Here is a 25,903-nt window from a genome sequence, read left to right on the forward strand (position 1 = left end):
ACAAAACATCATCAATTATAACACTTAGCCATTCTTTCTAAAGAATCCAGTTCTGGGTATTGGGCCTTCCTGAACATCATACACTTCCTAGGGCAGCAGCATTTCTTTGAAGTGGGTTCAGGAGATGCTTTCTTTGAGCCCTAGGGACTTTCCATTTTCATTATTTTCTGTACCTTCTTTGATCACTGAAGCCCCCAACATCAGGGATTATGCCTCCTGGCTTTTCTTTTCCATGAGCTAGTTTGGTTCCCTGGGTATGGAGATACTAGAATTGAAGTGTTAGAAAGAACCTCAGAGATGCTGCACATACTTAGACAGGAATCTCCAACACAATGTCCGACATCCTGGACTTTTATTTTTTAAACCCTTACTTTCTATCTTAGTAATACTCCAAAGCACAAGGGCAATGGCTAGGAAAATGGGGTTAAGTGACTTGCTCAGAATCACACAACCAGGAAGTGTTTGGGGCCAGATTTGAAGCTAGGTCCTCCCAATTCCAAGTCTGGTGCTCTATCCACTGTCCACCTAGCTGCCCCTGATCCCTGATTTATAGTTACTTGTCCCTCTTCTTCTGATAGTGCCACTAAAACTGAACACCAGGTTTGGACACTCACTTCCTCTCTCCCTCTTTTTTTTTTTGATGCTGAGTCTGTTGCCCTATTTTATCTAGACTGGGAGTATAATGACTACTCATGAGTCTGGGCCCCAATGCTGATCATCACAGAAGCTTTAGCTTGCCCCACTTTTCTGACTTTGCCTGGTTCAACCCTTCTTTGGCATCCTGGTGGCTCTCTGTTTCCCAGGGCTCGCCATATTAGTGCTAGACAGTACAAATACGTGATCAATTTATTCTTGCTTTGTTTTGTTTTTTATCCTACTACAACACAGAATTCCTGAACTCAAGTAATCTACCATCTTTAGTCTCCCTAGCAGCAGAGACTACTAGCATGTGTCACCATGTCCAGCCTCATTCCCTTTTATTTCTGACCTTCAAAATGGGGTCCTAGGATTCATTTAGAAGGGGGGGGGGGGATAAACCTTTAAAATGAATAAACTAAAGCAATGGAATTGTGTATGAATAAAATAATTTTTGTAATCCCAGACTGGGTAGTCCTTAAACTTTCTAAATTCTTCTATCTATAGACTCCCAGATCTATCTTGATCTATTAAAATATTAACTTATCATGAACTATCCATTCCTCAAGGATACTCCATTAACAATGGTACCTGTGGCCCCAGAACCAGTATCACATATACTTCCCCTCCCTGCATGTAATCTGAGTACTCATTGGTCAATTATACAATCCCAGGCTCACCCTCAACCAATCAGGAAGTCTCCAGATTAAATCATGAGTTTGGAAAATGCCACTCATATTATTACATAAGCCTTTGGTCAAGGAGGAGGATATAGGGACTGCTGGTCACTTGCCCGATCCTTTGCAACAATAAGGACCAGACACTGGCAGTCCCATGCTCTTCCTAAGGTTTCTGCATTCCACACAACACCAGAGGACACTTAATGGAAATGCCAGGTCAACAGTATTTATTAAGTGCTTGCTTCTGTGCCAGGAAATGTGTAGTTTCTTTAAAGCTCTCAGAGAGCTGGTTCCCACTAACCCCTAGCCCTGACCTTTTGTAGGGGTGGCAGTACTCATCTTGTTAGTCTAGGAGTTTGCTTGCTCTGTGTGGATTTAACCAAATGAACACTTGGCTCAGCTCCTTCCCACAGAGTTTCAAAAAATCACTTTAGTATGGTATAATGGATTCAATCATACAAACATGACTTAACTAGGTACAATTCTTTACTCATTACATTTGGTGTTGTTTGGTCATTTTCCAGGCATTTCTGACTCTTCATGACCCCATTATTTTCTTGGCAAAGATACTAGAGTCATTTGCTATTTCCTTCTCCAGCTCATTTTATAGATAAGGAAACTAAGGCAAACAGGATTAGGTGACTTACCCAGGGTCATGCAGAGAGTAAGTATATGAGACTAGATCTGAATTCATGAAGATGAATCTTCCTGATCCCAAGCCCAGTGTTTTATTCATTGTGTCACCTAGCTGCTCATACTCATGACAAGGAATATAACCCTAAGAGTATATTTGGGGGATATAAAAATAGTGTTATTCCAGATAATGCTTAAAAACTTGCTCTCCAACAAACCATATGGACAGCACACTGCATTTAATCTGCGTTATTACCACTTTTTCTATCACTTTCTTAAATCTAGACAATCCACAGAATAATAAATCAAGCCCTGATTCACAGCATTTGCTGATTTCTAAGTTATAAGTTCTCACAATAGCAATTTAATTGTTGGTCTTTCCAAGCTATTTGAGCTGGCTCCTGCCTGCCACTGTATAAACAATCAAGATATTAAAATAACTGGGTACCTACAGCTTCCTTCAAAACTAATCTATAGGCATATTCCAAAACCAGGAGTGATAATAGCCCAATTTAGGTGATAGAGTCAGTCCTCCCTAATATAGTATTTCATAGCTCCCACTGCTCTGACAGCTCTCCAGAGGGTCAATCTCTATTTAGTGGGAGCATTTTTAATCCAGAGCACAGACTTCTGCTGCTGCTTTTCCTTGCTCACCACCCTTGGAAGTTTTTGAGTAGCTCATAGTCAGACTCTTGTGATCACTCCCAAAAGAGGGAAGTCTCTCAAATACCTGGAGGCAGCTTTTGAAAAATCTTTCTAGAGCTGTCTAAGGTCTCTTGTCCACAGGCAGGCAGTCATTAAATATTTATTAAGCAACTACTGTGTGCCAAGGACTATGCTAAGCACTTGAGACACAAAGATAAGGCAAAGAAAATCTTTGCCCTCAGGGTTCTCACAATCTAATGGGGAAGACAGGATGCAAACCCCTATGTACAAACAATACATGTATGCATACACATATACATGCATATATTCATGCACATCGACATATATATTGTGTGTATATGTGTGTGTGATAGGAAATAATCAACAGAGAGACAGGGAAAGGCTTCTTATAGAGGGTAGGATTTTAGCTGAGACATGAAGGAATCCAGGAAAGCTAGAGAGAGGCAAAACATTCCTGGCATGATGGACAGCCAGTGAAAGAGCCCAGCATTGGGAGATGGTGTATCTTGTTTGAGGAACAACAAGAAAGCCAGTGTACCCAGATCAAAAAATACACAGGTAGAGTTTTAGATACAAGAAGACTGGAAAAGTGGGATCAAGTTATGAAGTGCTTTGAAGGACAAAAAGAAGATTTTATATTTGATCCTGTAGGCGATAAGGAGCCTCTGGAATGTGTTAAGTAAAGGGCAGTGACGTGATCAAGAAGATTACTTTGACAACTGAGTAAAGGATAGGATGGAATGGGAAGACACTTGTGGCAAGGAGACCAACCAGCTGGCTATTATCCAATGAAATAATATTTTTAAAGCACTTAGCAACAGTCCTGGCACATAATAGGTGCTTAATAAATACTTGTTCTCTTATCCTTTCTCCTAGTACAGTAGTTCATTGAGAGCCTTTATATCAGTATCTTCACAGAACAGCTGAATAATGATATAGAACCCTATATTTGTCACTTCATAGTCATCACTGATGCAGCTGTGGTGGAGACTCAAGGACAGGTTCTCTAGGGAAAGGGACCCTGGTTACTATTCTTCTACCTCCTCCCTGAATTCCCTATAAATGGACACTCCCTTCTCTGTTTCTTCTGTTCTTTGTCTTGATTTTATGAGCAACCCCAGAGTGACAGCTCATTCTCTCCTCCTCCTCCCTCCCAGGGGAGGAAACAGTTTAAAGAAAGATTTACATTTAACTTCTAATTTTACTTGCCCCTGAACCAAGAGAAAATAAGAAAATCCAGAACAGTTACAAGCAGTTTTTTCACCTTTATCTTCTTAAAAGTCAGAGAAACTCAACCCAACATATTGGGTACCCTCACAGTTAAAGCCCAGCACTTTGCCTATTAAGTGATGGATTTTGTACAGCTTTCTTCTCTTTCAAACAAATCCAGTCTTTTTTCTGAGTCAAATAGACACAACAGAGTACTCTCTTTTAGAGCTAGAATTAGCAATCTTCTAGTACAAGCCTCCTCCTTCATTTACTTATAAAGAAATTGATGCCCAGAAAAGAGAAGTGAATTGTCCAGTTCACACAGGTATTGGGTAGCCAAACTGAGGTCTGACCCTAGATCTTTGGACTCCAGATCTGGCACTGTCTCAGATATACCATATTCTTTTGGTTAGATGACTTGCCCCAAAGTCACCAAACAATCAGAGCCAGGATTCTTCTAAGAGGTCCAGGACCCCTTCCACTTCACTGCTTTATTTTCTCCCCCTCACAAGGGTCATTATGCCCTAGAAAATGACTCTCCAAGATCTAAAAATAAAGAAAAGAAGAGTTTTGCATTCTTTCACGAGTCTCCAGAAACCATGGCTACAGCCAAGGAATAGAGGTCCAAGTGCAAGCTCATATCCCTAAAATCCACATGAGTGGCCTTTTCTATTTGTTTCTCTACTCAGTCCCAGCTATTTTAATCTGGATAAATAGGAAACAGCTTGAGAAGAGACTTAGAGGGATGGTATAAGAACCTTCAAACATTTGAAGATCTATGATGGGGAGGAGGGAATAGGCTGTTGCTCCTTAGCCCCAAAGGGAAAAATGAGTACAACAAAGAAGTGGAAGTTTGGAAGAGCAGATTCTGCTTCTTTCCAGTATTAGAAATTTCTTTCTAACAACCAGAGATGTCATGAAATGAAATGGGTTGATTGCCTTGAAATGGTAATGAATTCTTCATCATTGGACCAAGTTACCTCATGACGTAATGAGTTTTCAATCTCTGGCCATGTTTAAGGCCATTGTAGAGGAATATTGTAGAGGAAATTCCTGTTGTAGATAAGGGTTGAATTGAGTGGTTTCTGGGTACCTTTCACTTCTGAGATTCTGGGATTCTTTAAAATACTGAAAGGATTATTCTGGAGAAAAGGAGTTAGGAAGGCTCTACCCGACCTCAGAGGGAATAACTAATGATAATGATTAGGCGTTGCAGAGCAGGGAATTTCAGTTCAATATGAGAGAAGGCATTTTAAATATCTCAAAGTAGAATGGAGCTATCTCGAAAGGTTGAAGTCTTGAAGCAGAGGCTGGGTGACTGCTTATCAGGTATATGGTAAGAAGGGATACCTGTTAAACAATAGATTGGACTAGATGAACTCCAAGAACCCTTCCAACTTTGAAATTTGGTAATTCTGTCCTATCTGAGCAGAAAATGGAGAGTCATCTGTCAGAAATGTTAAAGATGTGACCCCTGTTCCAAGGCTAAAGCTGACTTGATCTCCAAGACTCCTTTCAGAATAGCTTCCCTGACTCTAAGAACTATGGTTGGAACCCTTCTCCTGGGTAGCTATGTTTAAATGGGAAAAGGTATCATTGGGAATAAATTCTTTCTCATCAAAAAGAAACAAACCAAAGAACAGCGTATAAGAAATAAAATCTAGAAAATTCAGTTGCTGTGTGTGAAGGGGGGAAAAATAGCTTAAGGAATGTCATGGGTTTAATTTTTTCCCTGTATGTAATGTTTAGTTTATACAAATGAAATAATCTTTTTCCTTGAGAGAAAAAGGCATAAAGAACATTGACCCCAGCAAGAGCAGTGTTTTCTGTCAATTAACAATGATGCAGGTGCCTTGGAATGAAGGAAAAACTGCCAGATTTTGTTAAAGCTACCTCCACATCATTTAGCTAACTAGTGCTCTTTCTGGGATTATCTTTTCCCCACTACAGAAGAAACAAGACAAGGAGAAATGGAAAAGTCATACCTTTTATCTAAACTTCTTTGCCCTAGACCAGTGGTCTCCAAACTTTTTAAATCATGGACCCCTATCAGTCATTTTTCCCAGAATGAGAGATTTTCCCACTGGTTTTCCCACCAATGCAACTGCTGCTATATAGGTGCCTGGGTTAGAGTTAGGTTGTAACAGCCCCACGAGGCAGATGCATGACTCAGAAAGAAAAAAAGTTGGAAGTTGAGGGAGTGGAAGGAAGGTGTGTTGGAGAGTAATGGGTGGTAGATGTGATCATGTTGAAAACAAACCCTATTATTAGCTTTTGCAGGGACAATGGGATCTACCACATTCCCACTGTCCAGATGGTTGATCACACACACTGCAGGGGATCATAAGATGGCCCCTCAGAGGTCTGGCCCCTGTTTTGAATCAGACTACTCCTAACTTTAGTCTTCAGGTTTCTAACCCCAAGAAGAACTGGGTGTTTCCAACCCAGGATTCAGAATCATATATGCTAGAGCAGGAAGAACTTAGAGATCATCTTGTTTAACCTCTTCATTGTACAGATGGGGAAACTGAGACAGGGAAGTGATTTGTCCAAAGTCAAATGACTGATAAGTGGCAAAGCTAGATCCTGGGCACAGGGCTCTTGACTCCCAGTAATGATTTTTTTTTCCACTTTGTCATGTTGTTTCTCAGTAATGAGAAAACAAGAGGGCATCTAGTTCAGATAAATGAGAATTGCTTTGAAGAAACACCATGTATATGTCTTTGTGTTTTCCAGGTTGGAGAAATAAAAAGAAAGGAGAGTTCACTGACCTGATATTGATAGAATTTGGATAGAGCTATGATTCCCTTCACATGGGTGCTCCCTTCATCAATTTAGATCCCAGCCCTTTCATAGTCATCCTATGTCATTCCTGACCACTGCTCTTTGAAAATATTCCATAGAAAATATACTCATTGTATCAGAAATTTTTCTTTCCATTTTTTTAGAATTTGTTTTTAAGGATTAACTCAACTGTGCATTTTTTTCTGTCTTAGCCAAGGCATTTCTTTTTTTTTTAATGTTTATTCATTCCCTTTTTTATTACTACATCAACACATTAAAATCATATAAGAACCACATTTTAATATTGTTCAGGTCACACAGAGCTCTCTGTGTTTGACACTTCTGCTCTTAACCAATCAATCAATCAAGAAGCATTTATTAAGCATTTGCTGGGCACTAGGCACTGTGCTAATCACTGGAGATACAAAGAGAAACAAAATCACAAAAGCAGTCCCTGCCTTTGAAGCCTTATATAACTGGAGTCATATAAAATATATATTAAATGGACAAGAGACTTCAGAGTGGAGTGCATAAAGGGCTGGGGAAAAGAAGGTCTCTGCTGACCAGCCTTTTTTTTCCTCCCTCCATCATGAATTAGGAGTCAGGAAGACTTAGGTTCATTCATTGGGTTGTATTGAGCAAATCATAGGGTGAGGTGGGAAGAGCACTGGTATGGATTTAGAGGGAATAGGTTCAAACATTATCTCTCTAATTTGCTACTGTTCTTAGATGTCCCTTCCAGCTCTAGAGCCATGATTTTTTAGTAGAACTGATTCCATATAAATACATTTCTTTTTTTTAATATATTTTATTTTATCATTTCCAAGCATTATTCGTTAAAGACATAGATCATTTTCTTTTCCTCCCCCCCACCCCCCATAGCCGACGCGTAAGTCCACTGGGCATTAGATGTTTTCTTGATTTGAACCCATTGCTTTGTTGATAATATTTGCATTAGAGTGTTCATTTAGAGTCTCTCCTCTGTCATGTCCCCTCAACCTCTGTATTCAGGCAGTTGCTTTTCCTCGGTGTTTCCACTCCCATAGTTTATCCTTTGCTTATGAATGGTGTTTTTTTCTCCTGGATCCCTGCAAGTTGTTCAGGGACATTACACCACCATTTATGGAGAAGTCCATTACGTTCGATTATACCACAGTGTATTAGTCTCTGTGTACAATGTTCTCCTGGTTCTGCTCCTCTCGCTCTGCATCACTTCCTGGAGGTTGTTCCAGTCTCCATGGAATTCCTCCACTTTATTATTCCTTTGAGCACAATAGTATTCCATCACCAACATATACCACAGTTTGTTCAGCCATTCCCCAATTGATGGGCATCCCCTCGTTTTCCAGTTTTTGGCCACCACAAAGAGCGCAGCTATGAATATTTTTGTACAAGTCTTTTTGTCCATTATCTCTTTGGGGTACAGACCCAGCAGTGCTATGGCTGGGTCAAAGGGTAGATATTCTTTTGTCGCCCTTTGGGCATAGTTCCAAATTGCCCTCCAGAATGGTTGGATCAGTTCACAACTCCACCAGCAATGAATTAATGTCCCTACTTTGCCACATCCCCTCCAACATTCATTACTTTCCTTTGCTGTTATGTTAGCCAATCTGCTAGGTGTGAGGTGATACCTCAGAGTTGTTTTTATTTGCATCTCTCTGATTATAAGAGATTTAGAACACTTCTTCATGTGCTTGTTAATAGTTTTGATTTCTTTATCTGAGAACTGCCTATCCATTTCCCTTGCCCATTTTTCAATTGGAGAATGGCTTGATTTTTTGTACAATTGATTTAGCTCATTATAAATATGAGTAATTAAACCTTTGTCAGAGCCAAGGCATTTCTTATTACTTGTATACACAAGGGGAGACCCAGGAAAGGCATGCAAATTTTTCAGTGAATTGGTACTGCAAAGGCCATTTAGTCTAGTCACCTCATTTTATACATGAGAGAATTAAACTCCAAGAAGGCTAAGTGGTCAAAAGCATGAGCAGTAAATAACATTCAGATATGTAATTCGAACCCAGGTCCATGGATTTCAAATCCAGCCATCTCCCCTGTTGCAATGTATTTCAGTGTATATAATCCCCTACATCATACAAGCATCTCACCCCATCTCTTATATTAGGAACTGTAATAAAATCACTAATACTCTTGCTTTTTGAAAAGACATGATGATCAATTGCACAATACACTCATCTCTTTATCCCTGCAATTCCACAAAACAAAACTCCCTTCCCTGGCCATCATTCCTGAATGTAATTTCCTCCCCTATTAGAATAGAACCTCCTCAAGGATAAGGTCTGACTCACTCTTGTAATTGTAGTTGTATTTGTATCCCCAGGATCAAGTACCAGGTTTCGTATATAGTACCATAATAAATACTTTTTCAGTCATTTATTTCTACCATGACTCATTTTCTACATGATGTTATGACATACCTCCAGAGACAGCCCTTTCTCATTAGGGACAGCAGATCTAACAGGGAGGGGGGAAGAGAGAGAGAGAGAGACAGAGAGACAGAGAGACAGAGAGAGAGAGAGAGACAGAGAGAGAGAGAGAGAGAGAGAGAGAGAGAGAGAGAGAGAGAGAGAGAGAGAGAAAGAGACAGAGACAGAGAGAGAGAGACAGAGAGAGAGAAAGAGAGAGAGACAGAGGCAGAGAGAGACAGAGACAGAGAGAGAGAGAGACAGAGAGAAAGAGAGAAAGAGAGAGAGAGACAGAGAGAGACAGAGACAGAGAGAGAGAGAGAGAGAAAGAGAGAGAGACAGAGAGAGAAAGAGAGAGAGAGAGAAAGAGAGAGAGAAAAAGAGAGAGAGAGAGGAGAAGAAGAAGAAGAAGAAGCTCACAACACAAAAACTCTGTGAGATAGATGCTATTGTTATTCTAATCTTATAGGTGAAGAAACTAAGGCAGAAAAGGGTTAGGTAACTTGCCCAGAATCACACAGCTAATAAATTATCTAAAGTTCCATTTGAACTCCTAGCTGCCTGACTCTAGGCCTACCACTCTATTCATTGAATTTCTTAGCTGCCTCTGTGATCTTATGATCTATGGTTTCTTAAATTCAAGAATCATCAGTGACTGGCCTTTGTCTTGAGAGGACACCCTCAATGCCCAATATCCTTTTGGGAGGAAGAAGGGAAGAGATCAGCACGGGAAGCTTATAATGGACAACAATCCAGGGTTCTGAACTTTAGAGAAGATATTGGTGCATTGAAACTAATGTCCAGAGATTGAAATATAATCCTGACCTCAGAAAGTAGTAACTGCATATGAATGAGACAGAGAAAGTGATTTGGTATATGGAACATGGGGACTAATCTTGTGATTATGCCTGGAGGTGAGAGTTGGCTAATTTGAAAGGAGTCCAAATTGGGGCAAGGTAGGGCCAAATTCTTCCCCAAAACAGGTGGGTCCAGTGGGTGGAAGAATGAGTAAAAAGAGCCAAGAAAGCTCTCTCAAGACAGATGAGTGGTGAGGTCAATATCTAATTCTCAGAGCCTTCCTTTTGGGATTGAAAGTCAAAGGCATTATTGTTTCCTTTGGCCATCTACACATGATGAGAATTTTCTCAATTGTTTGTCCAAGGTGGTATACAAATGTAATGGAATATTATTGTGTAGTAAGAATGATGAATATGACAGATTCAAAGAAACTAGGAAAGATTCATATGTACCATTATGGAGTGATTTATATTAGCATCAAGAGAACAATATGCCCAATGACCACAACCATGTGAATAAAAAGATCAGTAAAAAAAAAAAAAACACTCAGTTCTGAAGAACCCAATAACTAATAAAGGTTCTAGAACAAACAATAAAATACACCTCCCTCCAGTGTACCTTGAATAAAGTGATCGCTGTATCAGGTGTTTTTGCTTAATTGTTTTTACTTGCCACATGGGAAGTTCCAATTTGAAGGGGAGGATTTTTTTCCAGAAGTGGCCATGAGATAAGGACATCAGTAAATGTATTTTAAAAGTTTGTTCAAGGAACCTGGTTTTGACAGAGATCCTTTGCCTCAGAAGCACTTTTCATCTTTAATCACTCATGTGCAGAGGCTGTTGGAGATCCCTGCAATCATTTTCTTACTTTTTTCTAGACAGCCAGTACTCTTTTTTTCTTCTGTATCGTGCTGGTTACTAGAGAGAAATGTAATGAACCCCTGCTCTTTTCTTCAGCATATCTCTTTTCCCTCCAGAGATCTGAGGGGCTCGTGTGATCCAATAAAAACAGCTAAAGTAGCATTCATTTAGTCATTATTCATGGAAAAATGAGTGCATTCCTTGGGGATGGTCCTGATCCATGGTCAGTTTTTCCAAAGGCCTGTGCCCTTAGGCAGTGTGGGCTGTGTCATCAATATCTCATTGGAACCTCATTATTATCAAACACACATGAGAAATAACAAAAGCCAGGCCAGCCAAAAGACTGAAGTTGAAATGGGCATGAACAGATTTTGTCACTCCTAGAAAAGAGAAAAGCCCTCAGTACTTGGAGCTCCAGGACTCCCAGGGGGTGAAGTAGGAGGACATAAAGAGGAGGGATAAAGAAGACTTTCTGGAGCAGAGCCTGTTGGCAAGAAGGCACATGGCACTTTGGCTCTCAGCTAAATGGGGGATCTTAAGGTGGGGAGAAGGGGAAAGGTCAGAATCCAGCTGTTGTTCTCTAGGGCCCTTACTTAATAAAAAGAGAACCAGAGGACTGTGTCGTTTGAATCCTGCTTCTGCTACTTCCTATCTGTGTAACTTTGGATAAGAATCTTTCCTTCTCTGAGCCTCAATTTCCTTATCTATAAAAATGAATGAATTGGGCTAGACAGAAGACTAGAAAGGATAAAGCTTCTTTCCAATTATAAATTCCATGCATCCCATGAAGAAATGGGATAGCAAGATCGGCTTTGAAATTAGGCCAAGGGAGGTGATGCTTAGTTGTCTTAATTAATTAACTCCTACTGGGACTTTGTGTTTATCATAAAAAGGTCTATTAAAAAGGGAGAAGGGAACTGTAAGAAACATGTGGAGCCAGAAAAGAATTGGAACACTGTTTCATCTATTTCCCACCCTCAAGATCCCACTCCAACTCCATCTCTTCCACTCAGACTTCCCTGACTACAGTGTCAGATTAAGAGCTTCAGGAGCCTTTAGGCACACCAAGATTTGGAGAGTTGGAAGGTGAAGGGAGTCAATCATAATTTATGATATAGGATTTTTTGAATTATGATCCCCTGGGGCTTCTAAACACATGTCCATTTTTAATGCTGGTATAGGTACTAGATTTGTGATTTCATTGATATAAGAAACTCAAAATCCAGAAACTTACTCTACCAATGCACCTTAGCACTTTTTCTCAAACTTAGTCTTTGAGAGTTACCTAGAATACTGAGGTCATCAGGGTACTTAGAACACTGAGAAGGCAAGTGACTTGCCCAGGGTCATACAATGTTCTTTGCAACTATTTTGGAGGGCCTATATGTTGTTTGAAAACCCATCCTAGTTGTCTTTCTCTAATCTAATTGGTAGAGAATCTTAGGAATCAGTTTTCTGGGTGAGACAGCAATCAAAACTGACTCTCTCTGGTTGACATAATTTCCCCCCTGAATTGTGAAAGAGATAACCTTTCCTGGCATCTCCATCCCAATTCCCAGTGCTTCCATTGTTTGCATTCATGCTTTCTAATGGTTCTGACCTTGCTAAGGTTTTAACTCCTTCCTTCAATATTCATTCAATAAACATTTATTAAATGCCAATTATAAACAGTGCAGCAAAATGCCCAGCCTGGGGTCAGGAAGACTGATTTTCCTAAGTTCTAGTCTGACCTCAGACTTTTGCTAGCTATGTGTCTCTGGGCAGATCACTTAACCCTTTTCTTCTCCTTTTTCTTCATCTGTAAAATGAGCTAGAGAAGGAAATGGCAAACCATTCTATTATCTTTGCCTAAAAAACCCCAAATGGAGTAAAAAAGAATTGGACACAAGTAAAAATAATTGGACAACAATAAATAAACAATGCATTGTATTGAGCACCAAACTTAATTATTAATTAAGATGTTTGGAGTTTAGAATCATGGAAAGTCAAAAAATGAATGGACTTTAGAGATTTTGTGTGTAAACCTCTCATATTACAAAAGAGGAACCTGAGAAAGCTAAAGGGCTTTCTCAATGTCACACAGGGAATTCATGGGTAAAGCCTAGAGTTCCAATTCAGGTTATTTGATTTCCCATCAAATGTTATTCCCACTAAGCTGTGATACTTCTTAAACGTATTCCATATTTTTAGAGGATTTGGGGGATAGTTGGTAGCTACACCTCTCCCCACAAGAAATAGTTCCTTACATTCTCCTCTCCCACCCTTTTCAGAAGTGAATGAGTGAATGGCAGGCCAAGAGTTGTTCTCTCTAGGCAATGTGGAAAAGTAGAATGATTCCTGAACTAGGGCAGTCAAAGAGATCTCATCTGAGTACTGATCATATGGCCTAGGGACAAGTTAGTTGTTTTGCCTGTCTGTAAGCCTCAGTTTCCTCATTTGTAAAAAGAGGAGTTAGACTAGATGATATTCCAATTCTAAATCTAATGATTCCTTCTTGCTCTAACATTCAGTGATTCAGAGATTATTCATTTTAAGTCATGGAACTTAGAGCTTGATGACATTTCAGAAATTGATTAGGTCCAAGTCCCTTCAATTTTCACATGAAGAAATAGAGGCTCAGGAAGATCAGGTGCTTTGCCAGAGGTTTTACAGATAGTAGGAGGTGGGGCCAGGATTCAAACCCAAGTTTCCCAGCTCTGAATGCAGAGTTCTTTCCACTACTCCAGCGGAAGAGGATGCATTTACTACTTCAAGGGTTTTACTATGGGTCACACAAAAACAGGAAGGAGTCAGTGACCAAGAAGGGACAGAAAATGAAGAGGGGACTCTCCCCCTTCTGTTTACATTTAAAAAGACAAAATCCTCCCTTGTTCCAACACCTCTGAGGGAGCATCTGTTTTTGGTGTGGGCTGTTTCAGTTCAGGATCATCTGGGAGCAGAAATGCATGTTGACCTTTAAGAAAAGGCCTTTACTGAGCCCAGCATGCCAGAGTGACTCACTCTGCAGGAGTCCTAAGCACCAGCCTCACGCATTGTTGTCAATGTGATAAACAAATCAAATAACACACCCCATATGGTGGGTTCACTTATTAAATATGGTGTGGAAAACAAAAACAAGCCCCAACCCTTTAAAATTCTACACCTTTTTTTCACTTTGGAAAAGGCAGTAACATGACTTTCATGACCTGCAGTAATTTTTTTTTGGGGGGGAGGGGGTGGCTAATAAGTGACCAAGGCACATCTCCTTCCCCAGGATCTCCATTTGGGCAGGCGCATTGGCAATGTCTTTTCATTCTCCTCATATGCCACAACTAGGTCTCCCCCAAATATAGGAGGAGAGGGTGAGCAAGCATATGGGGCCAGCTTCCATCCCAGAGTAGCAAATCCTTCCTCCTCCATGTTCCAGCACTTTGCTAGGAAAGTTGCAATTTCATAGTATGTGTTAGTGATGGGTATGGAAATAGAAGAACACATCTAGGCCATAGAGGAGAGTTGAAGTCAGGGGTTCCCCCTATCTTAAGCTGATTGTAAGCATCTTTCAGTGTTGGTATACCCTTCTTAGCCCTGCCCATTTTTTTGTAAGGTCCACAGTGCAGTTCATGGGAAAGGACTAGTAACAATAATCACTGCAGATTGCAATATTTTGACACCAACTGAAAACCTAGCAAGATACATCCTGGTGGCTAGAATCAGATGTTCACTGTCTTTCATAAACTAATAAGTAACAAATCCCAGGACAAGAAATATAGACTTCAGATTATCTTTGAGGATTCAATAAATAAACTGGAGCGAGCATGATCATAGCCAAAAATTGTTATCCTCAATTGCCTGCACAGAACATGAATTCATAAGAATTTAAGAACAATATTTCTAGTAGATGTCACTGTGCCAGGGACTCATCATCTTTCATCTATATGGAATGAAAAAGCTTTCAAAATATATAGACCTAACCAAAGAAATCAAAACCATGAGGGGATAAGATGAGGTCGATCTCCTCCCTGTTGCCCTGTCTGCTCCTGGAGTTGTCTCCAATTGTTTTCATTGAGCCTACAGAAAATGAGCTCACATCTCAATACTTTCATTCTCTTACGAATCAATTGTTTTATACTCTTGGGTAACCATACACAGAATGTTAAATCTAAAAGAATGATAACAGGATCTTGATTTGTCCCAGTGCTATTTCTTTCTGGACTCCATCAAAAAAGAAGAGAATTATCATTACAATTCAGATTGATCATTTATAAAATGATCATTACAATTCACATTTGTACAGCCCTGTAAGTTTTGTTTAGTCTTCACAACACCCCTGACAGCTGGTATTATTGTTATATCTGCTTTATTTAAGCCTGGAAACATCAAGTGACTTATCCATAGACACATAACTAATAAGTCTCTGAGTTGGGATGTGAATCCAAGTCTTCCTGATTCCTCCAGCACTCTGTCTAATATGTTACACATCTTTTCTGTATGCAAGGAAATAGATTTCATTCATAGAGACATGGAGTACAAAAGGCTCAAATATAGCAATTTACATTTTCTTTCCCACCTTTCCTTGGCATTATATGTGTCCCTAGTTGCTATACATTTGGGAAAAGCATTCAGAATCATATGCTATAACTTTCAAGCTTTAAGGGACCTCAGAGGTCATTTAACCCTGATCAACTCATTGTACAGATGAGGAAATTAAAACTCATAGAAATCAGGTGATTTATCCAAGGTTACCAGATAATAAATGTTAGGATCAGGATTTGAACTTGGTTCCTCTGACTACAAATATAGCATTATTCCCCTATCACCCACTGCTTCTAACTCTTGTAGTCTTTTATGTGATCTACAGCTAAATTCTGCATGAACTGCTCTAGAGCAAAGACAAAGAATACATCTGTATGATCATGAATCACTTTCTCCTATAAAATGAGTAAAATAAATAATTGCATTACTTGGCTCAGGGTTGTTTGGAGGAAAGCACTTTGTAAAGAATAGAGCATTGTACAAATGAATGTTGATAATAATATGTCTTAAAAATCAAGAACCATCTATTCTCTCCTCCATCACTAAGGTCAGTCCCCCATCATAGGAACAATTTACCCAGTAGCAAACATCTTTATAGTCATAATCATAAGTCTCTGTGCTCTTTCTTCCTCCTTCCTTTTCACCCCAGGTCTATCCTTCCCATAGCTTTGTTCAGTGAATGACATTCTTGTGAGAGATGGAGATGCCCACACACAGTTTTCTCTTTCTCTACATCCCACAGAATTCAGATTCACACACAGCCACAGTTTGGGGAACTCTGTGTGCTTTCCATATAGTTTGATAGTTGTGTATGCTCTTTGAGACTCTGTGTGAAGATACAGGCTTAAGACTGACATTTGGAAATGGAAAGGACCTCAGAGATTATCTAGTCCAGCATCCTCATTTTGTAGATGAGGGAACTGAATCTTAGAAAGGGAAGTGATTTACCCCAGGTACCACAATCATGAGGCTAGGATTCAAATTCACATCTTCTGACTCCAAACCTGTTGCTATTCCCATAAGTTTCCATTTTTCCAAGAACAAGACTGGGACTATTTTCCACCCCCACATTTGAGTTCCCATCATATGTAGTGTTCAAGTGATCTGGAATATGAGAATACTTTGCCCAGATTCAAAGCTTAACAGAACTCATTGATTTGCCAAACCAGAAATAATTCAGAACCTGACTGTCCAGAAAAGAGAATACTGGATGGATGAGATTGTGTTGTTATGGATTAGTTGGTTCCTATGAGTTTCCCAGTAGTGATGTGTGGACAAGGTACATTCTAAGAGTGTAGATGAGTTAGGTTCACCCAAGTTGTGTTGTCATTTTTTTTTAAGTATCTTCGCTTCCTATTATAACGGAGTTAGTATTTTTGGTGGGATTTTGTCAGAGAATGTATGAGGTAGATTGGGAGATGACTTCTGTAGCCCTGGTATTCTACTACCTTCACCAGGAAATAACCAATTTCAATAAATATTTTCAGGCCAAGTATACAACTCTCCCCCTTCAAGGTAGAGAATTTGCATCTGAGTCTAGGCCTTTTCCTGAAGAGGGATTACATCTACAAAATCACAAATCAAGAGATGGAAGTGACTTCATCTATTCTAGCCCCTTCATTTTACAGATGAGGAAACTGAGGACTAAAAGATTAAGTGACTTGACCAAGACCACACAGGTCGAAATAATCAGAGATAGGATTTAAACCTAGCTCCCCTACATCAAAGCCAAACAATTCTCCTTCCACTGTGCCACAATGTTTATGATCATTGGATAGAGGGTAGAAGGAGAGAAGGAAATGGAGGGGAAAGAGTTTGTCCCATGTGATTTCATGCTACCCGAAACACTCTTCCCTACAGGAACTTCCCCTATAAGGTGTAGAGAGGGCATGTAGCAGTGTGCCTACATGTTGACTCTTGAGATGCATTGTCTGTAGAAAATCCAGGGAAAAAAACTTACTAATTTTATAGGTAAAAGGAACTATTAAATGAAAATTTCAGCCAGTATATTGTTCAGCACTGCCAATAATTGATTGTCTTTCTAGCATGGGCAAAGCAGAGAAGGAAGATTCATTCACTCATTCTCAGAATCTCATTTAAGATGGATCTCAGAGGCTAAATTTTATTTAATTCATACCTGACTGAGAAACCCCTCTACATCACCCCCAACGAGTGATCATCCAGACTTTTCTTAAATTCCTCTCAAGAGAGGGAACCCAGGCCCTCTGGAGGCAATCTATTCTACTTTGAGATGTATTTGAATCAAAAGCTTTCTCTGCAATTTCCACTCACTGCCCCTACTTTTTACCTTCTGAGTCTAAGCAAAACAAATGGACCCTTTTCCACATAATACAGTAGATCTTCAAATATTTAAAGACAACTCTTCTATCCCATCCACCATCTGTAACCTAGATCCCCCTGCCAAATTTATTATTATTTATTACTGTGTACAGATGCTATATGTGGCACTGGAAGGTAGATCTAAAATTAAGATAAGAAATAAGCCCTGCCCTCATGGAGCTTCTAGTCTAGAAGAAAGACAAAATACAAATAATTAATTCACAGCATTTTGTAATTGGGCTACAAAACGAAGTATTACATAAGGTCTAAGGGGTAAAGTCATTACTAGCCAGGAACGGAAGGGAGCCCACATGGAGGGTGGCATTTGAGTGGGACTGCATAAGAGTTCCATGATATGACTAGCCGGGAAGCCACTGGAAAATTAAATCAGCATCCAGGCCAGAGATTCAGTGACAAAATGTTTTTTGGATCATTAGCGTAGACAGAGAGATTTTTTCCATTTTTCTTCATCCAACATTAATATTTAGCAAAGTGTTTATGTTACAATGGGCTTTCCTAATCAGTTGTGAACATATGTTTATTTGGACACTACCCCTGTTTGCAGGCTTGAAAGCTGATTGTGGCTTCCACAGTTGTGCTTTGGCAAATCCATCGAGAGTAAAAGAGCCAATGCTTTGGGCAAGGAATTTTCAAAGAATCTATATAGGAATATTTGGAGGAGAGGTGGGTTTAGTTTTTTCATCTATGATACCTTCCCACCTACTCTGAGAAATAGCTGGTACTCTCTAGGATTCCATCAGGTTCAAGAGCCTGTCTCTGTCCTCCTCATGTAATTAACAGAGCCCACGTCATGATCTGTCAGAGATTGTTTATGGTTTTGTTTTCCTGTTAAGACCCATAATTTCATTCATGTTGGGGATACCGAATGTTGAAGAAATGCCCTCTACCAATATTATCTGGTCTGCCAATTTTTCTTTTGCCTTTTAAAAAATTATTTGATTCCATATTTTATAAAGCCAAATAAAAGAAGCATTTACATATACAAAGAAAAAGAAGATTGTACATAAATGAAATCACAAATCTCTTATATATTTAACTTTCTTTTCTTCAAATCTACAAAATAAATCCCATCTACACATTTCCCAGCCTGTCACCACCCTCCTCAAATCACAAAAGGTATCATCCAGGAGACGGGCATGTTTGATCAAATTAAGTCTTTCATATTTTTACTTTTCAATTCACAGTATGGAGTAGGTCTACTAAATATAAAGGCATAGAGAATTGCTAGGGGCATTAAAGGATTAGATTATTTGTCTAGGCAATACACAGCCAACATATGTCAAATATAGGACTTGAACCTGGCCAGGTCTATCAGACTCTAAAGCCTGCTTTCTCTCCACTAGCCATACTGCTTCTTGTCTGGAATGGAGAGGAAATGAAAGTTTTCATGACTAGCCCCTCTGGGGGACAGCTAGGTAGGTGGCTCAGTGGATTGAGAGCCAGGCCTAGAGATGGGAGATCCTAGTTTCAAAGCTAGCCTCAAACACTTCCTAGCTGTGTGACCCTGGGCCAGTCACTTAACCCCCACTGCCTAGCCTTTACCACTCTTCTGCCTTGGAATAAGTACATAGTATTGATTCTAAGAGAGAAGGTAAGAGTTTAAAAGAAATAAAATAAAAACTAGTCCCTCTGCTCCCCAAGAGTTTCAGCATCTAATGTGCCCTAAGCTGGGATAACACCATGGTCCAAAGAATATCCTAGAAAGCAAAAATTACTTGGAGCCAGGAGGATATTCCCCCTTTATCTGCCCCTACCTAGAGATGTGCCTCCCAAGATGTTATTACTAACCACCTCTACTCTGTCCTCAGGTCCCTCAGCTGTGTCAGGTGCCCTGAGGTTCAGCCGGAGGCCGACCTGTCCTGATACTTCAATTGCCGCCAGCCTCCCCACGCCCCCTGTCCCGCGTCACAGGAAGAGCCACAGCCTGGGAAACAAGTGGGTGACTGCTCCAAACTGGTCCTTGAAGTTAATTGCAGTGCCCTTTGGATTAAGCAGCTTGTACCAGTCGAAAGCTGGGGGATATTGTCCTTTGCCCACTCTTTTCTCATTGACTTTTAGTGACTTCTTATAAAGGTTCTTAAACTGGGGTCTATGAACTTGTTTTATAAAAATTTTTTTTCATTATTTAATATTTTATTTATTTTTTTCAAATTGTATTTTATCCATTGAAAAGCATCATTCTGAGTAGGGATCCATATATTTTCAAGATTGCCAAAGGGGTCTGTGACGCACAAACAGATTGAGAAGCCATGCTCTAGGACTTATCAATAGTTCCTGATTCCTCAGAGGCTCATGTATGTTGTCTTCACCATCCATGGATATAGACCGTAAGATTTAGTGCTATAAGGACCTCAGCAGTCATCTTGTTCCCTTATTTTAAAGATGAGGAAACTGAGGCCCAGATTGGGGAAGGGACTCGCCAGCTTCTCATATCTATTAAGGAACATCGCTAGAATTCACAGCCAGGTAGCCCGAGTAAATTTTGGGATATTTCTGCAACAGAGGGCGCATGAACAGAATGTAGATTGTTTCATTTGAATAGATTCGTGATGGATACCATGACCATAATATTCATTTACCATTCGGAAGAGCCTGGAGTTTCCTCTTGGGAATTCTTCTGACCCTCACCCACCTTCTTCTGCTCTGAACTCACCGCAGGAAAGGGTAGAAGGCTGTGTAGCCATCCCCACAAGAGGAGCGACTCCGAGCTTTCATTGTGGCTTCTGGCCTTAGCAATCTCCTTCCTGGCTTAGTAAAAATAATCGGATTCAGAGATTGCAGCAGGCCACTTAGAATCCGCAGACCCTGTAAAATATGAGAGTTAGAAGAGGACCTTCGGGGCCACCTAGCAGATGTCAAGCCTTCATATTGGATCCATCAAATGTCTTGGCTCTCTGAATTCTTCAACAATTCATTTATCCAATAAACATGACTAAGGACTTGTGTGGAAGGTCCTATACTCTGTACTAGAGCCACAAAAGAGAAAAGTAACAATCCTTATCCTTACAGAGTTGACCGTCTGGTAGGCAGGCTAGGAAAGTATCATCTAGCACTGGAGCTCCTCTCCTTGCTCTCGGTACTCCACCATGTCCTGTGGGGTCAGCACTGAAGAAGTGCTAACGGACTTTATCTGCAGTGCTCACAACTGTCTCCCGGGGCCAGAGGATGCTCTCAGTAGGTCGTTAGCAGAAGAAAGGATGAACAGGGTGAGAAACATCTTCATCAGTTAGCTGGAGGATCCGAGCTTGTTGGGAACAAAAAGATAGCAAGATTTAGGTTTAGAGGATCACGGGATATAAGAGACCTTAAAGATCATCTAATCCAAATCCTTTATTTTACAGAGAAGGAAACTGATGCCCAAAAAGAGAATCAGTGTCCTGACCAAGTATTGCAGGCAACCTTTTTTTAAACCAGTGCTGAACCTTAAACCCTGGCCCTCTGAATTCAAATCTGGTGCTCTTGCCACTATATTGCAATTCAGATTGATAAAGATTTCTACACTAACTTTGTCCTTTTGCAAATGAGGAAAACAGGCCCTGGCAGGTAAAATAACTTAATAAAAATATCTAGTATTTCCATGGCACTTTAAAGTTTGCAAAGTGCTTTGTACATATTATCTCAGTTGATCCTCACAGTCCTATGAGGTAGGTGCTATTATTATCCTCAACTTGTGGATAAGGAAACTGAGGCTGAGAGAAGTTAAGTGACTTGCCCAAGGTCACATAACTAGTGTCTGAGGCCGGATTTGAACTCAGGACTTTCTGGTTCCTAATCCAACATTCTACCCATGTATCATTTATATACCTATGACTTTTATACAAGGTCACACATCTATTAAATAGCAAAACCAGAATACAAACATATGTCTTCTAAGTCCACATTATAAGAACTGAAGCTAGAGGGTACAACTAGACCCTAATTAATGAAAAAAAAAGGAAGCCTCTGAAGTAGTAGCATTATTAGAATCCTGACTACATATTTCCTTTGGGCTAGAACTAATTCCCATATTTCACACAATTCTAACTTCAGATAATGCAGATTTAGGCACACAGAGCTACTTCAGTAGAATTCCAAGTCTGCACAAATTGGGACCTTGTTGTTTTTATTCAGCTATTTCAGTTGTGTCCAACTCTTTGTGACCTCATTTGGGCTCTTCTTGGCAGAGATAATGGAATGGTTTGCCATTTCCTTCTCCAGATCATTTGACAGATGAGGAAATCAAGGCAACAGGGTTATGTAACTTGTCTGGGTTTATCCAGTTAGTATCTGAAACTGAATTTGAATTCAGGTCTTCCTTAGTCCAATTCCAGCACTCTATCTTCTGTGCCACCTAGCCCTAGCTGTATCTTAAAAGGGCTTTAGTCTAATCCCTAGGCTTCAAACCCACATCCTCTAATCCCAAATTATAGGACTATGGATCTAGAAGGTAACTAAAAGGTGATGTAGTTAACCCCCTCGTTTTACAAAGGAGTAGACTGAGGCCCACCTATGATAACTGATTTGTCTTAAGCAGCACAGCTAGAATTCCAGCCCATACCTTCTCACTCCAAAGTCAAGGAATAAGAGCTAAAAGTTACCGTAGAGATGATCTAGTCTGATCTCATTTTACATCGGAAGAAACTGAGGCCCAGGGAAGAGATGTGACTCGCCCAAGATCCCACAAAGAGTCAGGAACAGATTGGGGATTAAACCCAAGTCTTTTGACTAGGCTCTGTCCCTTCCCAGGAAAGGGCCCTGTGGTTTCTAGGCCCGGGTGCCTGCACCAATCTTAATTAGAGACCAGAGAGAGGACTGGATGGTGATGCTACTGGATGTAGATGAATAAGGGCTTGTGCCTTTTTTCTCCCTTTCCAGTATGATGTGTCAGTTCAGTGTAGTTGAGAGTAAAAGTGCAACGTTCCCATCGGAGAGACCTCGTCACCTGCTGGATGACAGTGTTCTAGAGCCCCAGAGTCCAGGCAGGGGCCAGGGCCGGGGCCTGACCCTCACCTCCTCCGCTGTCACCAATGGACTCTCCTTAGGTAAGACTCCCCCGGCCTGGGGGCAGGCGGGACGCAAATTGTTTGCTCCGTGTCTGTCTCTGTGTGTCACTGTGGAAAGCACAATGATGCCTGTCCCTTTGGCCCAGCTCAGTCTCCTGGCCCCAATGTGTGTTCCTTAGGGAGCATTCTGGCACCCCCTTTCTCGCTTTGCCTGGGAAACAGGTGAGGCGCCCTGTGCCCTCCTTCCTGAGCTCTTCTCCCACCCGTTATGTTCTTCTGGGCTCAGGCTAGACACAGTGGTGAGGCCAAAATACAAAACCAAAAAAGTACTAGCCATAAGAAGCCAAGAAGTCATTAAGAAGCAACTAGATTCCATAATATCGACCAGACTGGCCAGATGCCAAAGGACTGACAACCCCAAGCAGAAGTCTTGGAGGAACCATCTCCCAGAGGGTAGTGGGAGATGGCCAGATTCTCCCAGAGAGCTCTGGGCTCAGCTCACAGACTTGGCCATCAGTAAAGCCCAGCAGAGCAGCCATGGCCCATTCTTTGGAAATGTTCTCTAGCTCCTGTCCCTTCCCAGGAATTCAGGCAACAAACCATTATTTTCAGAGCTCTTAGTGAGCATTCTTAGCAGAATGTAGGGGACTGACCACCCTCAAAATTCTATCCCAAGAAGCTGCCCAAGACCCCAAAGTTCAGGGTCTGAGCTAGAGGCAATCTCAGGAGGGCTCTGTGCAAAGACAAGGAGGGAGGTATCCCTGGAGAACTAAGAACTTCCCATGGGCATCTGACTCAGAAGTCTGAGTTTTCCATAAATAAATATAATTTAAATTGAAGTCCTTAAGCTTCTACTATGTGTGAGGTGTTGTGCTAAACATTGGGGATGCAAAGAAAGACCCCAAAAAAGCCCCTACCCTCAAAGAGCTAACAATCTGATTTAAAGGAAGATTTTTCAAGTCAAATACTTTCTTTGAACCTACTCCTCGAAGATAGCTGCTGTGCCAACAGAAAGGAAGGTACATATTGACAGGGTGGAGATGAGGCCTGAAAGCAGAGTGGAAAGGATGTCTAGATAGTAGTTGACTGGAGTCTGTGGCCTAAGAACTGGGTGAGGACTGTGTGGTTCCGGATTCAGGCCACGGGCCAGATGCCCAGGCAGAGGTGGTTTGATCCGATGACAGAACCTTTCATTCAGAGCCTGCCAAGGGAATTTGAATTAGATGAATCTTAACTGAAGCATCATTTGCTTTAAACAAGTGACTATCTTTTAGCTGTTTTTCTCCCTCCTTGTCCCTGATGCTTCAAAATCTGTGGACGTGCCCGCCCGTCTGTCTGTCTGTCTGTCTGTCTGTCTGTCTCTGCCTTCTATTCTCCCTCAGTGACCCAGCCCTCTAGTGAATAATTTCCCCAGCAGATAGCTGGGATCTGGGTAGTTGCATACCCAAGTCTTTGCTGGGCTGAGAGCTGAGGGAGGGCTATCAAGAGTAAGAGAATCTAAAGTCTGATCAAATATATGAGTCCAAAATTACCATGCCAGATAATCTTGTTGGTGCTTGAAGACTTCTTTACAGAAAAGAATCAGATTCCAGCAGTAAGACAACAGGCCCCCTTTTTATCATTCATTCTGAGGGGTAGAGCCCATCATCTTCAGTGCCACTTCTAGACTGCTGCTCCCCCTTGCCTGGAGGGAGAAGCTAAAATATTCCCACAACTATAACACATGCTCTATGAGCTGGATATTGTCACAGGAGTACAAGCCAAGAAGATTCCTTCTTAACTGAACTGAGAAAGAATGAATCACCATTTTAAAAAGTCTGATTAATTGATTTAAAGTATGTTATTTTTTGCTCACTTCAATACTTCTTCAATCGATGATTTTGATTACCTTGGTATGGCTACCTCTTCATCTCTTACAGACTCCAACACACTGTGCTGTGTCTTCATAAACTGTCACAGCCAAACCCTCCAATAAGTCCTTCCAGGTTCAGCTAAGTCAGCTGCTCCTCAGATGGCAGACAGTCTCTCACTGGCTAATATTTAAATATTTTTCCAGCTCAATAGGACCTAACAGAGCTTGTTTTCTGCTAGCCTAATCCTTTGAGAACCCAATCCATCATCAAATGATGCTGCCATCAGGCATCAAAGGAGGGCAAGATTGTTTTTGAGACCAGAAAGCATTTTGCAGGAGCATCCTTTCTTCCCCAAATTACTCAAAGGAAGTATGAAGATAAGCCATGATTTTCCCTTGTCTGCCCCTATCTGTGGGCTCTGTTCTGTTATCAATCATGGTTTTAGAATTCTGAGTAGGATTAGGAACAGTCCCTCCTGATTGACCATGACCAAGTTTGAATCATTGAAATAAAAAAAATATTCAAAGCTAAGCCTTGGGCTTCATCCAAAACTTCATGCAGAAGCAGAGAATGGAGGTGCTGGGCGGCAGGGGGGGAAGGGCTGGTGCTCTGTCATAGAAGACCCTCAATTGGAACTGCAAAATTCTTTAAGAGGATGCATGAGATGATTGCTAGAGGTTCTAAAGAGTGCAGTAGAATCTAAATTAAAGAGAAATAAGACTTCCCATAAAAGGAAATCTCTAAACTGAATAAGGCCTGACCTTGCTCTTAAAATGGGCAAAAAAAGGGAGCCCTTAAGGAAAAGACTCTATAAAATGCAATATATTAACTACCTCATTTTCCTTTTCTCTTTTTCTGAAGACTTTTAAGTAGTTTTCAGTGTAAAAGGGAAATATCAAATCCTCTTCAATGCAACTTCTAGGCTGCTCTCACCATAACTCTGTCTGCTCCAGCAGGAATCATGTGGCATTTTAGTCTGGTTCTGGTTCCTTAGGTTCTAAACAAGAATCTATGCCTCCAAGATCCATTGTGAGGGCCTCTCTCTCTTCTCATCTCTATCCTGTACTCCTCTCTCTCTCCCTCTGACTTTTCCCCTTTATCTTTCCTTTTGCCCTTCTGAACCCCAATGTATGTCTCTCTCTTTCTCTGTCTCTCACTCTCTCCATCTCTCTCTTTCTCTTTTTCTCTGTGACTCCCTTTCTCTTTCTTCCTATCTCATTCTCTCTCTCATCCCTTTTTCTTCACTCCCTCCCCCTCTCCCTTCTCATTTTTCTCCACCCACCTCTCTTCTTTTCCTCTTCTGATATTTCACGTCTTCCTTTTTTTCCTTTTCCTTAATCTAAGTTTTAGATCATCCTCGGTTCCCCAAAAGCCCTACAGAATGAGAGGGAAGATAAGAACTTTGCACAAATAAGGGTGTCTTGTAATCCTTTCTGGAGTCATCTTCTTTAGCAGTCTGCCCTAAGGATCAGGTCCAAAAGCCCTCCCATCATTCCTACA

The 25,903-nt window shown here is 40.8% G+C and overlaps 1 protein-coding gene across 4 annotated transcripts in view; it reads left to right on the forward strand.

The window, feature by feature from the left end:
- Positions 1-25,903, forward strand: part of RALGPS1 (Ral GEF with PH domain and SH3 binding motif 1) — a 662,857-nt gene that overhangs the window by 590,991 nt on the left and 45,963 nt on the right. For 2 of the 4 annotated variants that reach the window (XM_056812171.1, XM_007474667.3), the window contains 2 exons: positions 19,377-19,503; positions 22,423-22,589. In XM_056812171.1, coding sequence (XP_056668149.1) covers positions 19,377-19,503; positions 22,423-22,589 — 294 coding nt within the window. Of the gene's footprint in view, positions 1-19,376; positions 19,504-22,422; positions 24,888-25,903 lie in introns of those variants that run through there. The other 2 variants (XM_056812173.1, XM_056812172.1) reach the window with 2 other exon arrangements.

This window comes from Monodelphis domestica, chromosome 1 (assembly GCF_027887165.1).
Source record: "Monodelphis domestica isolate mMonDom1 chromosome 1, mMonDom1.pri, whole genome shotgun sequence".
In the NCBI taxonomy this organism is placed as follows: Eukaryota; Metazoa; Chordata; class Mammalia; order Didelphimorphia; family Didelphidae; genus Monodelphis; species Monodelphis domestica.